The sequence below is a fragment of the Salmo trutta genome, chromosome 35 (genome assembly GCF_901001165.1).
Source record: "Salmo trutta chromosome 35, fSalTru1.1, whole genome shotgun sequence".
In the NCBI taxonomy this organism is placed as follows: domain Eukaryota; kingdom Metazoa; phylum Chordata; class Actinopteri; order Salmoniformes; family Salmonidae; genus Salmo; species Salmo trutta.
Window position 1 is genome coordinate 18529201 of NC_042991.1, and position 13192 is coordinate 18542392.

Below are 13192 nucleotides of genomic sequence, written 5' to 3' on the forward strand. Positions count from 1 at the left end.
TACTGGTATGCACTTCTTCTTAGTTATTTTCTCTTCGAACTTTCTCTTCTCACTTTCAAATGAGCACAGACTACTTGGACTTCCACCACACAGCACAGAGGATACTACTTTCAGTTCAGTCCAGGAGATTTTAGGGCATAATGAGGTATATCATTATTATATTAGTATACACATTCATATTTTATTTTTCTTTAAAAAAATAATGTTTTCCCCACACCAGATACAAACATACACATACGAACAACAACTTACTGTACAGACTCCCACAAACAATGACTACATCTCATCTGCCCAGACCCGCATGCTCACACCCCTATCCCTAGTGCCTGCATTATTGCCACGTGGCCTTCAATTGTACCAATTTGTTTTTCTCAGTCGCCCATGCTATTTCAATATTTCAATGATAAATTGTAACAGGTATCAATGATAAATCGTTTTCCTTCTTAATGCGTTTGAGCCAATCAGTTGTGTTGTGACAAGGGTGGTATACAGAAGATATCCCTATTTGGTAAAACACTAAATCCATATTATGGCAAGAACAGCTCAAATAAGCAAAGAGAAATGACAGTCCATCATCACTTTAAGACATGAAGGTCAGTCAATCTGAAATATTTCAAGAACATTTCAAGCGCAGTCGCAAAAGCCATCAAGCGCTCTCATGAGGACCGCCACAGGAAAGGAAGACCCATAGTTACATCTGCTGCAGAGGATAAGTTAATTAGAGCTACCAGCCTCAGAAATCGTCAATGAACTGCACCTCAGATTGCAGCCCAAATAAATGCTTCACAGAGTTCAAGTAACAGACACATCTCAACATCAACTGTTCAGAGGAAACTGCGTGAATCAGGCCTTCATGGTCGAATTGCTGCAACGAAACCACTACTAAAGGACACCAATAATAAGAAGAGAGTTACTTGGGCCAAGAAACACGAGCAATGGACATTAGACCGGAGGAAATCTGTCCTTTGGTCTGATGAGTCCAAATGTGAGAATTTTGGTTCCAACCGCCATGTCTTTGTGAGATGCGGAGTAGGTGAACGGATGATCTCCGCATTTGTTGTTCCCACCGTGAAGCATGGAGGAGGAGGTGTGATGGTGTGGGGGTGCTTTGCTGTGACACTGTTTGTGATTTTTTTTTAAATTCAAGGCACACTTAACCAGCATGGCTACCACAGCATTCTCCAGCGATATGCCATCTCATCTGGTTTGCAGTTAGTGGGACTATCATTTGTTTTTCAACAGGACAATGACCCAACACACCTCCATGCTGTGTAAGGGCTATTTGACAAAGAAGGAGAGTGATGGAGTGCTGCATCAGATGACCTGGCCTCCACAATCACCCGACCTCAAGCTTATTGAGATGGTTTGGGATGAGTTGGACTGCAAAGTGAAGTAAAAGCAGCCAACAAGTGATCAGGATAAGCATTCCACGTCAAGCTTGTATGCCAAGAGTATGCAAAGCTGTCATCAAGGCAAAGGGTGGCTACTTTGAAGAATCTGAAATATAAAATATATTTTGATTTGTTTAACACTTTTTATTACATGTGCTATTTCATAGTTTTGATGTCTTCGCTATTATTCTACAATGTAGAAAATAGTAAAACATCAAGAAAAACCCTTGAATGAGTAGGTGTGTCCAAACTTTTGACTGGTAATGTATACATTTGCAAAAATGTCTAAAACTGTTTTTGCTTTCTCATTATGGGGTATTGTGTGTGGATTAAGGAGCAACCCCCCCCCCCAATTTAGTACATTTTAGAATAAGGCTGTAACGTAACAAAATGTGGAAAAAGTCAAGGGGTCTGAATGTTTTCTGAATGCACTGTATATCTTTTTTTGTGTATTGTATTAGACTGAAAAACATTATTGTATTTGTTTGCGTATATTTTTTTATCAACCCTGTTTGATTGATATGTATCAAGTCTGGTAAGACTTTAGCCGTTCTATTGCTTATAAGCTTTGCTAATATTTTATTGTCACAATTTATTAAACTTATGGGTCTATAATCAGCAGGGGACTCTCCAGATTTACTGGTTTTATTATAACTGAAAAAACAGTTTGATTGTCACGTCCTGACCAGTAAAAGGGGTTATTTGTTATTGTAGTTTGGTCAGGACGTGGCAGGGGGTATTTGTTTTATGTGGTTCGGGCTGGATTGTGTTAGTTGTTGGGTCTTTGATTTATTATTCCGGGTTATGGGCACTGTTCTATGTTAATGTATTTCTATGTTCAGTCTAGTCATTTGTATTTCTATGCTTAGTTTATTGGGGGTTGGACTCTCAATTGGAGGCAGGTGTTTTCTCGTTGCCTCTGATTGAGGGTCCTATAAATAGGTATGTGTTTGTTTTAGTATTTTGTGGGAGATTGTTTTTGTTTAGCTGTGTGTGCGCCTGACAAGACTGTCAAGTTCGTTTTGTATACGTTTTTGGTGTTTTTTTCCTTCTTCACATAAATAAAAGAAGATGAGTGTACATTTTCCCGCTGCGTCTTGGTCTCAACCTTACGACAACCGTGACATTGATACACGGAACTAGGACTGAATTGATTTATTTTTCTTTCATTTTTCTTTCTAAATCAGATTTAACTTTTGCCGAGTATGTGATTATCATTCCCCTAAGGGGAATTTTGGTTCCAGAAGATGCGCTCTGTTTGTTCTTCAAATTCTGTTGCTAAGTGTATTTTCTATTGGTGTAATTAAGCATGATCCCAGAGAAATCATTTTTTAACATAGTAAATTGTTCAGTGCATTTGTGGAAATAAAAATGTAGTCAATTCTTAAATAGCTTTTGTTACATTGAGAAAGGAATAGTATTTTGTTGTTCGGAATAGTAATCTCCAGGTGTCCTATAAATGACTTGTAGAGATAAAAATGCTCTTACTCTTTAGAGGCTCCCTAAATGTGCCTTTTTTATTACTGGCTTTGTCAATCTTATCGCATGTATGATTTAGGTCACCTGCTAAAATAATAGTTCCTGTCTGGATTTGATCTACTATAGCTTGAATTCTATCTAAAAGCACCAGATTTGCCCCTGGTGGGATATACAATTAAATCAATGTGTTTTTTTCACCATGTAAGGTACACTTCAACATTAGAAAACCGCCTTCTTGTTCCATGTGGTGGGATATAAGGGGAAATGGTGTATTGTTATTTATCAGGATGCCTACATCTCTGTTGTTACTACAGTATGTGGCAGCATATGCCTCTCCAACCCAGCTCCTCTTTAAATATTACATTTCTCCTTTTAAAAACTTGCAAGAAAACCAAATCTGCTGACAATCTCTTTAAGTGTTCGAGAACCATATGCCTTTTTTTTCCCATTATGGAGCCTGTGCACATTCCATGTGATAAGTTAGATTTTGCTGGTCTTTATTTGTGTAGAATCAAAGTTAACCTTACCTGTTTGCATCTATCATTGAAGGACCAACATTTTTTTTAGCAGACATGACATATAAGGGCGGTGGGCATTCCATAGAATGGGAGGATCATAGTATAAATACATTGTTATGGTTTACATTACATATATAGAGCATGTGGGCATGTAATTTACACATTCAGATTAACATTACTTCATTTTCAAGAGTTTTAGACACTGTAGCTGCTTGACTTATAACTCAATGGATAGCCTAACTGACATTTCCCATCCTTCACTTCCTTCTAGTTCATTGGCAGGTATGGATGCACTACACCTAGGATGAAAAAAGAGTAATGTTAACAGCATAAAGCTAGAGCATATAGTCTGACTGATGTTAAAATGATTGACATTGTGTGTCAAAACTAGACTCTTTACTGCTCTCCAGTGGCTGGATGTACTTTTACAGTATGATGAATTTCCTATCCATTGTTGTTCCTGTGAACATATTGTATAGGTACATGCCCCAAAGCTTCCCGGAATACTTACTTGTATGGGCATGCATTTCTAGAGGAACTGAAACATGTTTTATGTTTCTGCATAATATACTATGTACATATACAGGTAACTGCAAAAATAAAGGAAACACTGACATATAGTTTCTTAATAGAGCGTTGGGCCACCACGAGCCAGAACAGCTTCAATGCATCTTGGCATAGATTCTACAAGTGTCTGTAACTCTATTGGAGGGATGCGACACCATTCTTACACGAGAAATTCCATCATTTGGTGTTTTGTTGAAAACACTGTTTCAGGCACCACTCCAGAATCTCCCATAAGTGTTCAATTGGGTTGAGATCTGGTGACTGAGATGGCCCTGGGATATGGTATACATAATTTTAATGCACATCAAACAAGTCAGGGACCACTCGTGCCCTGTGAATGGGGGCATTGTCATGCTATGGGGGTCATAGCCATGGTAGCCAAAATAATGTCCTGCCCAGCATTTGTGTACATAAGCATGATGGGATGTTATTTGCTTAATTAACTCAGGAACCACACCTCTGTGGAAGCACTGCTTTCAATATACTTTGTATCCCTCATTTACACAAGTGTTTCCATTATTTGGGCAGTTACCTGTACATCATTCCCTGTACCAGTCAACATGAGAAGTTTTTTGTTGTTGTCAAGGAATGTTTTCTAATCCCCATTGGTAGTTGTAGAGCTCTGGTGGATGGAGTGCCTGATGACATATCCACCATTTATGTGACAAAGTTCTAATGAATTCCACATTTCTAATGAATTTCAAAAGATGTGAATCAGTCACACCACTGACACACACGCCAACACAACTCCTCAACCTTCCTATAAACCCTGGCTTCGGGGCAAATCCTAATAAAACTAATTTTCAGTTAGTCACGCATACTGTAAGTGAAAATTGTACTTATATGCAATTTAGGATTTATCCCTTCATTTCTACCCCATCCATATAAAACCAAGTATGTCATTATCAAAAGTATCAACAGTGGTTGGAATTAAGCTATAGGGCTAATTAAAACACAATAACACAACTCTGCAGCATTGAAACCACCATTTCACAACAGACCTTAAACTGCTGTTGATTGCATGCAGTTCTCATATGACTTTATTGCATCAAATTTCCTGTATGAGCACAGCGTGGTGGCTTATCTTGTGTCACTCAGAGCTTCAGGACACCGTATCAACCTCCGCCTATAGGACCCTCATCTGACCCCGACAGAGAGAGGGCAGTTTGCCAACAAACTGTCACTGACAGCTCAGAGGAGTATGGATATCTGGACAGGCGGATTTATGATATAGATTTGATTTACAGCATCTATCAGTTCATGTCTGGATGCTTGTAATAAGTGGTTGTACTGTACTACATAAGACATTTAAAATGTATTTGGGGAGGTATTCAAATGCCATGCCCATTTCAGAAGCTTGGAAAACACATCTCAGGATGTCAAATAGTGCTCCCTATCATTGCACGAATGACCATGGTGTGACACATTTCTGTGAGGGTTGAATCATTCCTGTACTTAATTGTGTAGCGCAACTCTCTGAGAAGCATTGCGAATGACACTTGTTTGAAATGTTTTATCATGTTTTATTATCTGTGGCATGAGACTGAGTTGAGTGCTGCAAGGCTGAAGGAACAGTTATCATGATGAGATACAGAAGGCCTATAATAACATACCTCAGCCTCTGAGAGAGAGAATGAAAAAATCCCGTACTGTGCAACCCATCTGAGAACATTACAGCAGACTTTTCACCTCACAACTTTACTTTGACCCAAATTTGACCTCTGGTGTTAAACAATGATCCAGTGCCTTTAATAATGTTAATAATTTAGAATTCTCAATGTTTGATTGGGATCCAATGTTTAGATGGTGGAATGTTTATTCTCTCTGTGTGTGTTACACCTGTTCAGGTTAATGTGTCAGAGTAATCATCTACATCCATATTTCCCAATCATGTTCTAGAGAAGCACTTAAATGAAATTCTCTAGAACCATTTAAGTATATAAAACCGGTGGTCTGAGAGGGAAGGGGAAAACTGAAAACTAGCTGTTATTGGCAGAGGTTTGGAACTCTTTCTTATTGGTCTATTAATTGTTTGAAACATTGTTTGAAATGTATATATATTTTTTTTTTAGTAAATATATTATTAACTCTATTTCTTGAACTGCATTGTTGATTAAAGGCTTGTAAGTAAGCATTTCACGGTAAGGTCTTCACCTGCTGTATTCGACGCATGTGACAAATAACATTTGATTTGATTTGATTCATCACCAGGCAGGCCAAAACTCCATCCCACCAAAATAGACTGAAATTTCAGGCAGAGTTTTCAAACAGATCTTACACTAAGAGGGCATTTTCATATTTTTCACAATTTCACAGTATTATTCCAACCTCATGCTGTGGACATATACACTGAGTGTACAAAACATTAGGAACACCTTCCTAATATTGAGTTGTACCCCCTTTTTCCCTCAAAACAGACACAATTCGTCGATGCATGGACTCTAGGTGTCGAAAGCGTTCCCCAGTTCTTGGTAACTACTACCATACCCTGTTCAAAGACACTTCCATCTTTTTTCTTGCCTATTCACCCTCTGAATAGCACACGTACACACTTCATGTCTCAATTGTCTCAAGGCTTAAAAATCCTTTATCCTGTCTCCCCCCTTCATCTACACTGATTGAAGTGGATTGAACAAGGGATCATAGCTTTCACCTGGATTCAACTGGCAAGTCTACATTGTCATGGAAAGAGCAGGTGTTCCTAATGTTTTGTACACTCAGTGTCTATAAAATATAGGGGAATCTCGTTTTGACTGCACTGGACCTTTAATATTGGTCAGGCAATAACCCAAAAATCATGTTGATTCTGGTTGCATTCTGGCTGCTAGGAGTCTTGAGTAACTCAGTTGTGTAGTTATCAAAAACCACCATCAGAAAAATGGGATGTTACTTTTTATGGAATGTGGACAACAGTGGGGTGGGGGTACTGGTGTTCTGAGTGAAATGGTATTTCACAGCCCATCTCGTCAGATAACACCCACTGACTCATGTTGAGCTGGCCTGGCACAGGATGAAAACACACTCTTCCAGTCTCTCCCCTGCCTGTCCTAGATATGAGTTTTCCAAAGAGGCAGACATGTCCTGGCTTGTTCTCAGACGAACACCAACTGCACAAATGTGCTGAGATGCTAAACAGGTTTATGAATATTTGTTTTGTATCACAACTATGCAGTGTCAATATTCCAATGCCATTGAATCCCTTGCTAAAAATATTGTTTTAAAATGTGGTGAGTCGTTCCCCAGAAACAATCCCAAACCAAATCAATTGAAGTATATAAATACCTTTATTAATAAAGTATCAAAAAGTAAAATCAACAGAGTACTTAAAATGAGTACTTAATTTGTTTCAGCGTGTAGTTTTATCTGACTGGATACAATTTGATCTTGTATATCCACTCAAACACACTTAATAATACTTTTTAGTTAACAATGTTCAAGTGAAACAAAGAAATGGATGGTGGAATAGAAAAGCAAGAAAGGTATTGAAGTATATAAAACAGGCGTGTTATCCATCAAATTAATGATCTCAGTAGTGACCCCATCCATGACTAGCATGCCTGTTTGAACACGAAACACTGAACTACATAAAAACAAAACACATGGACACCTGAATCTCTTTCACTGTATTCATCTCAACCGTTTACTCACAAACCAACAAAAATAAACAGTCCCTTACCATAAACCACACATGGATAATTTTGAGACATTACAGAATATACAGACAAAAGCTACTATTGATCGCAAAAATGTGTTGTTTGAGCAATGGGTTGCGCAACTGTCCTGTGATGATGTCACAGCACAACCAGTGGACTGATGGGAGGGGGGGTTGGTTTGGCAGTGGGCTTAAGGACTTAGTAATTGCAGACGAACACTGAGGCAATTCATGTAATCTTCCATGACTTTAAAGTGAAAACCTCAGACAAGCAGAGTGATAAATAATTCCACTTAGATATCTAGCTACTGATACCTAGTGGGTCTATTTTATAAGCTTCAATAATACATAGAAGACAATAGGTGTTATTTGGTTTACATATATGGTATACAGTAACTACTCACTTTTATCTAGGTGAAGACATTCTAATACGAATCACACAACCATATCTTCAACACTTAAGAGAAAATACTACAGATCATTATGTAATCAGGGCCTATTCCGAATACACCAGTTTACAGCGATGTAATGACTGATTTTCATTTAGGGAAGTCCAGGGCTAACAGTGCCATTGTCAGTAAGTTAGTTGAAATGCTGTCTGAATGAATCCACATTGCATGCACTCCCTTTACTGTCCTATAACATGAGGGTTCCTATGATATGAACTATACCTGTATATCCTGAGTTAGTAGTAGCAGCTTTGGAGGTTTTTGTTAGGCAAGTCAAGGGGGAAGAAAGTGAGCTATAGACACAGCTACTACAGAATATATTCAATAAACACAACAGAAAACACTTCACACAATGATTAACTTCTTCTCTTATGACAGTAATAACACAGCTATTAATGTCACACACGGTACACAGCCATTACTATCTCTCCACTTTAATTGGATTTTTCCTCAACAAGCATCTCTCAACTGACCAGTGAAATCCTGTGCCTTTACCACATTGACGTAATACTTTGGTACAAAAAAACTGAGAATGAGTCATCAGCCTCAAATAACAATGTAAAAGACTTAAGGAAACAATAAACACATTGGATGTATTTCTATGTTTTAGTGCTTTGACATTCGCCCGACTTGCCGGAACACCACAAGCCTACCCTAGGTAGCACACGGGGTGTCCGTCCTTGTGCTGTCAAGTCCAGTTTAGGAGTGGGACGCGCAAAGCTCCTTTGCTATGCCGGTCCGACAGAGCCTTCACTTGACGCAGGTACAGTACAGTTGCCAGAGGACAGTGAGCATCTGTCTGACTGAGTGAGTGAGTGAGTAGTACCCTACTTCCCCCAGGAGTGTGTGGATCAGTGATGGCCACAGGTGGTTGGCACTGAGCTGTGGTGGTGGTCCAGCTGTTCCATCTGCAGGGTACCCTCCTTGATCTGCTGGATGAACAGGTTCCTCTCATCCTCGGGGGTCTGGCCGTTCTGGGCCCGTACGATGCAGGTGGGTCGGTGGAGGTTCAGCATGTAGACCAGCTGCTGCTTCTGGCTTTTCAGTTCCTCAATCTGGGCCTTCAGCTCAGAGTTCACTGACTCTAGTATCTCAGACTCCTGGAGGGGAGAAGGGAATAGTGGTTTGGTTCAATCCTGTTACTGACAGCTCCCTTGTTGGTTCCTTTTTTTAAATACTCAATTAGGTTTAGTGCATTTTAGTTTGTATGTAAATACTGGAGTGTTAGTTTGCTGTTTTGAGGCAGACATTTCTGTAGAACCTTTATCTATTTATGTATTAAATAGGAGCCTCTTATCTTCAATTAAGAGTCATACAAAATAAATGGAGGTTAAATAGAAATCATCCTTATGGCACATTAATTAGAAAAATATTTTGAATAATTACATATATGATATAATACTGTATGTCCACTTAATAAATCACAAAATACCACTTGGCACAGTCTGGCAGCCTCTGATTCATATGAATCATCTCTCCCCATCATAATACTGTAGTACATCCCTGTAAAAACACACTGAACATACCTTTTGAAGGCAGTCAGTTTTCTCCTTCTTCTTATTCCTACATTTGGCAGCAGCTACTTTGTTTCTTTCTCGTCTTCTTTTCCTCCTGTCACTTTCCTCTGGGATTTCCTGTTAATGACACATCAGGAAAATGAACAACCTTGAATAATGGTAGCAACCTTCCTGACAAATGAATGATATGGCTGATCATTTAATAATGTCTGGTAGGCTATACAATGTGTTGGTAAACCTGTAATCACAGTGATCTCATCTGTATAGATACAAATTTATTCTCACCCAATTCAGAGAATACTTAAAACATAGGCATATACCAAAAAATGAACTTTCCCCTATGTTATGTATGAATTACTATTGGTATTATGGGGGGAGCAGATATCACAGTAGGCGACTAATGTTGACATCCCTACCTCCCTCTTGACACTTGGAGCTTCAGACGTTCTGTCTGAACTTGAGCTCACACAGTCGCTCATATCGGTGCTCAGTCCGTTGGACAGCCGCTTGTTCTGGATAGCGTGTCGCAACTCCTCCTTTACCAGGGGAGTGAAGTTGGTGAAGTCCTCGAGCGTGAGTGTTCCGGGCGGGGACAGGCAGGGTACCAAGGCTGACGCGCTGATGTCGGACAGGCTGAATCCCGGATGCTGAAGCATCATTATGAAAAACTGAAACAAAAAGTGATGCTGTGTCACATTAAGCTGACTAAGAGCGAAACAAAACATTAAACTTGGACACTCACTGGGCTGAATAAAAAACGTCAGATATGAGCAGCAGTCTGATGGTTAATGTATACCATTAGACTATTTTGGTATGATAACTAGAATGTCACTTATTCCACCAGACACAGCCGTTGCACGCTACATTTTTGCCTGACATACCAACATTACAACAATATATCGCCCTTTTAAACAATGTAACAAGCTATGCAGTCCTAACATTCTTTCTCTTTGAAGTGCGTGTTAATTTAGGGACAGTGGATGTGTTACAACATATCAACCAGTTGCCACAGATCATTTCAATACAACACATTAGACAATGAGAAATAAACTATACTTTGATTCACATAAACAAAGATACGAGTAAGATTTCAAAATGTAAGCCCGTTTTCGTTATGAATGGATGTCAGTCCGGCTGGCACTATGCTAAACCTCTGTCGTGGCACAGAGTCGGTTTTCCTGAAAGCGCTTATCCTATATCACACCCGTATAAAGTTTTTACAAAAAAAAAAAAAATTGACCCACCTGATTATGTTTTCAGTGAAGAAATTATGTTAGTTGAAAGGCCTTTATTCTGCTCCTGGTTGTGAGGCTCTTCTGTCTGTTAAGAAAGCTACAGTTGTCGATGAAGCGTTCGTTGCATCACCCTCTTTTATAGTGAGTCCTCTTGCTCGGCATTTACTAATAGGTGGGCGGGTCGTGGTGACGTAATCCTATTTATAGCGCTTATTTGCAATGATGCAACCCAGCAACCCGGTGTAGCGCACCATAACAGGGCAAGCTCAGCCCCCTTTACTCACAAGGAATTTGTTGTAACATTTCACAGCAAATAAAGACGTAATAGTTAAATGATCCGGAGCGTTTTTTGTATAGTCTATACATTTTATTGTCTAGTGTCAAAAAAAGCAAAGGGATGTTGAATGTAGCAGAGGGGCTTGCCCATCTACCTCTTATCATATCAGTCATATCATAACCAGCGTTCAGTGCAAAGGTACAGTACCAGTCAAAAGTTTGTACACACCTACTCATTCCAGAGTTTTTCTTTATTTTTACATTTTTCTACATTACAGAAAACAGGGGGGGGGGGGGGGGCAGTGGGATGCAAGCCAGCAAAGCCACAACACAACACAACACTCAACAATACATGAATTGCACTATAACGGTGACAAACGGTGCCCACAAACTGTTAGGGCCTACATAAAGCTGTCCCAACAGCAGTCCCAACATCTTACCACTGCTACACCTGGCTATCAGCAGAGCCTTGTCTGGCAGTGAAACAGTTCATTCAGCCTCATTTACTGCCTTTCAAAAAAACATAGCTGATATGGCTGATTTGTTTAAACATATGTGGTTTCTAATGACAGTTGAGATGTACAAACTATGGCATAAGGGGACGACAAGTGGATAAGAGGCAATCCGTAATTTCGATTAAAACATTAATGAGCGAACTAGGACGGACGTAGTCAATATAACTATTTGATTAGCACTTTTGAAATGTACTGCAACAGAAATCAGAACATTGGCCGTTATTACAGTGTTCTCCTTGTTCACCAAGTCAGAACCGTAGGATAAATAAAGAGGGTATATAAGCAGACAATGAAAGCGCTTACAAAATGTGATGGTTACATTTCTCTAAAACAGGTTATAGTCTACCAGTCAGAACAGTAGACAAAATGAAGAGGGGTAAATAGACCAAATTATTAGGGTGAGGCACATGGGCTACTAACAGCTTACTACACAAAATACACTTAGTATTACTTTCTTAGCTACAGTATACATATCTTCCTGGCATATTACATAATTTATGCAGCAGCAGACGATACATTTTTGGACTCACCTTGTTGTGCTGTGCTCACTTGAACAGGAAGGTGGCCCGACGGTCCTTCGTGGGCAAATTATGTCATCAAAGTCTGGCATTCTCTGGATTTATGGTGCTTTCAAGACAACTGAGAACTCTGAAAAAACAAGGTCGAAATCATGATGACGTCATTGATCTTCAGGTCGTAGCTCTACAATGAGGCCCGAGTTCCCGACTTACAATTCTGAGTTGGATGACTCTTCAAAACGTATTTCCCATGTGGAGCTCATTGAAGTCAAGTCATTTTAAACTTGGAAATGAGTCCCTTAATCCCAGATTTGGGACCACACAGCCACTGTCACCGATTCCTTCCAAACCACTCATTGTTGAATTTGCGATTTCCAACTTGTTGTGTAATGTTTATGTCCAATGGCCGATGAGCACCGATACGTTTTATCTATAATTTCTCTTCATTATTTCTCTTCACATGACAAGGATTAAAAAGGATTTGCCAGTAGATTGTCGACTTGATTCATGATGATGAATGCTAGCTAAGATTTAGAAAGTATGATGTTGACATGATCAGTCCAATCAAAGCTACTGTAGATATAACGTGATTTGACGTCATTTTATCTGTGGCCAATGACCTTGAGCCTTCTTGGATGGGCACTTCTAATGTAACTCTATGGCAGCCCCCAAGGGGCTAGATTGTTCAAAGTCTACCCTTAGACTTAGCGGTGACATAGTGTCCCCATGAGTGACAAAACATTGAGCCAATCACGGTGCAACACTCCGTATTTTCTGCTGGCTTGCCCCACCACCACAGAAAGCACTAAGCTAGCCTGAGACACCTGCATTTTTGAGCTGCCTTACTCAAGAAAACAAAAAAGAGATCATGTTTGTATGCGGCTTTATTAACTCGATGGTATAAAAAAAATACATTGTTTGCAATATGTGACACCAAAAAAAGTGTTAAACAAATCAAAATGTATTATATATTGAGATTCTTCAAAGTAGCCACCCTTTGCCTTGATGACAGCTTTACACACTCTTGGCATTCTCTCAACAAGCTTCATGAGGTAGTCACCTGGAATGCATTTCA

At 39.4% G+C, this 13192-nt stretch overlaps 1 protein-coding gene across 1 annotated transcript; it reads right to left on the reverse strand.

Moving 5' to 3' along the window:
• Window positions 1-7220: 7220 nt before the first annotated feature.
• Window positions 7221-10937, reverse strand: atf3 (activating transcription factor 3). Its single transcript, XM_029733670.1, has 4 exons — window positions 10818-10937; window positions 9990-10241; window positions 9583-9690; window positions 7221-9156 (listed from the first exon to the last, which is right to left on the reverse strand). Exons 2-4 carry the CDS (start codon window positions 10230-10232, stop codon window positions 8908-8910), a joined length of 600 nt encoding a protein of 199 aa, XP_029589530.1. The 5' UTR covers window positions 10233-10241; window positions 10818-10937; the 3' UTR covers window positions 7221-8907.
• Window positions 10938-13192: the final 2255 nt, after the last annotated feature.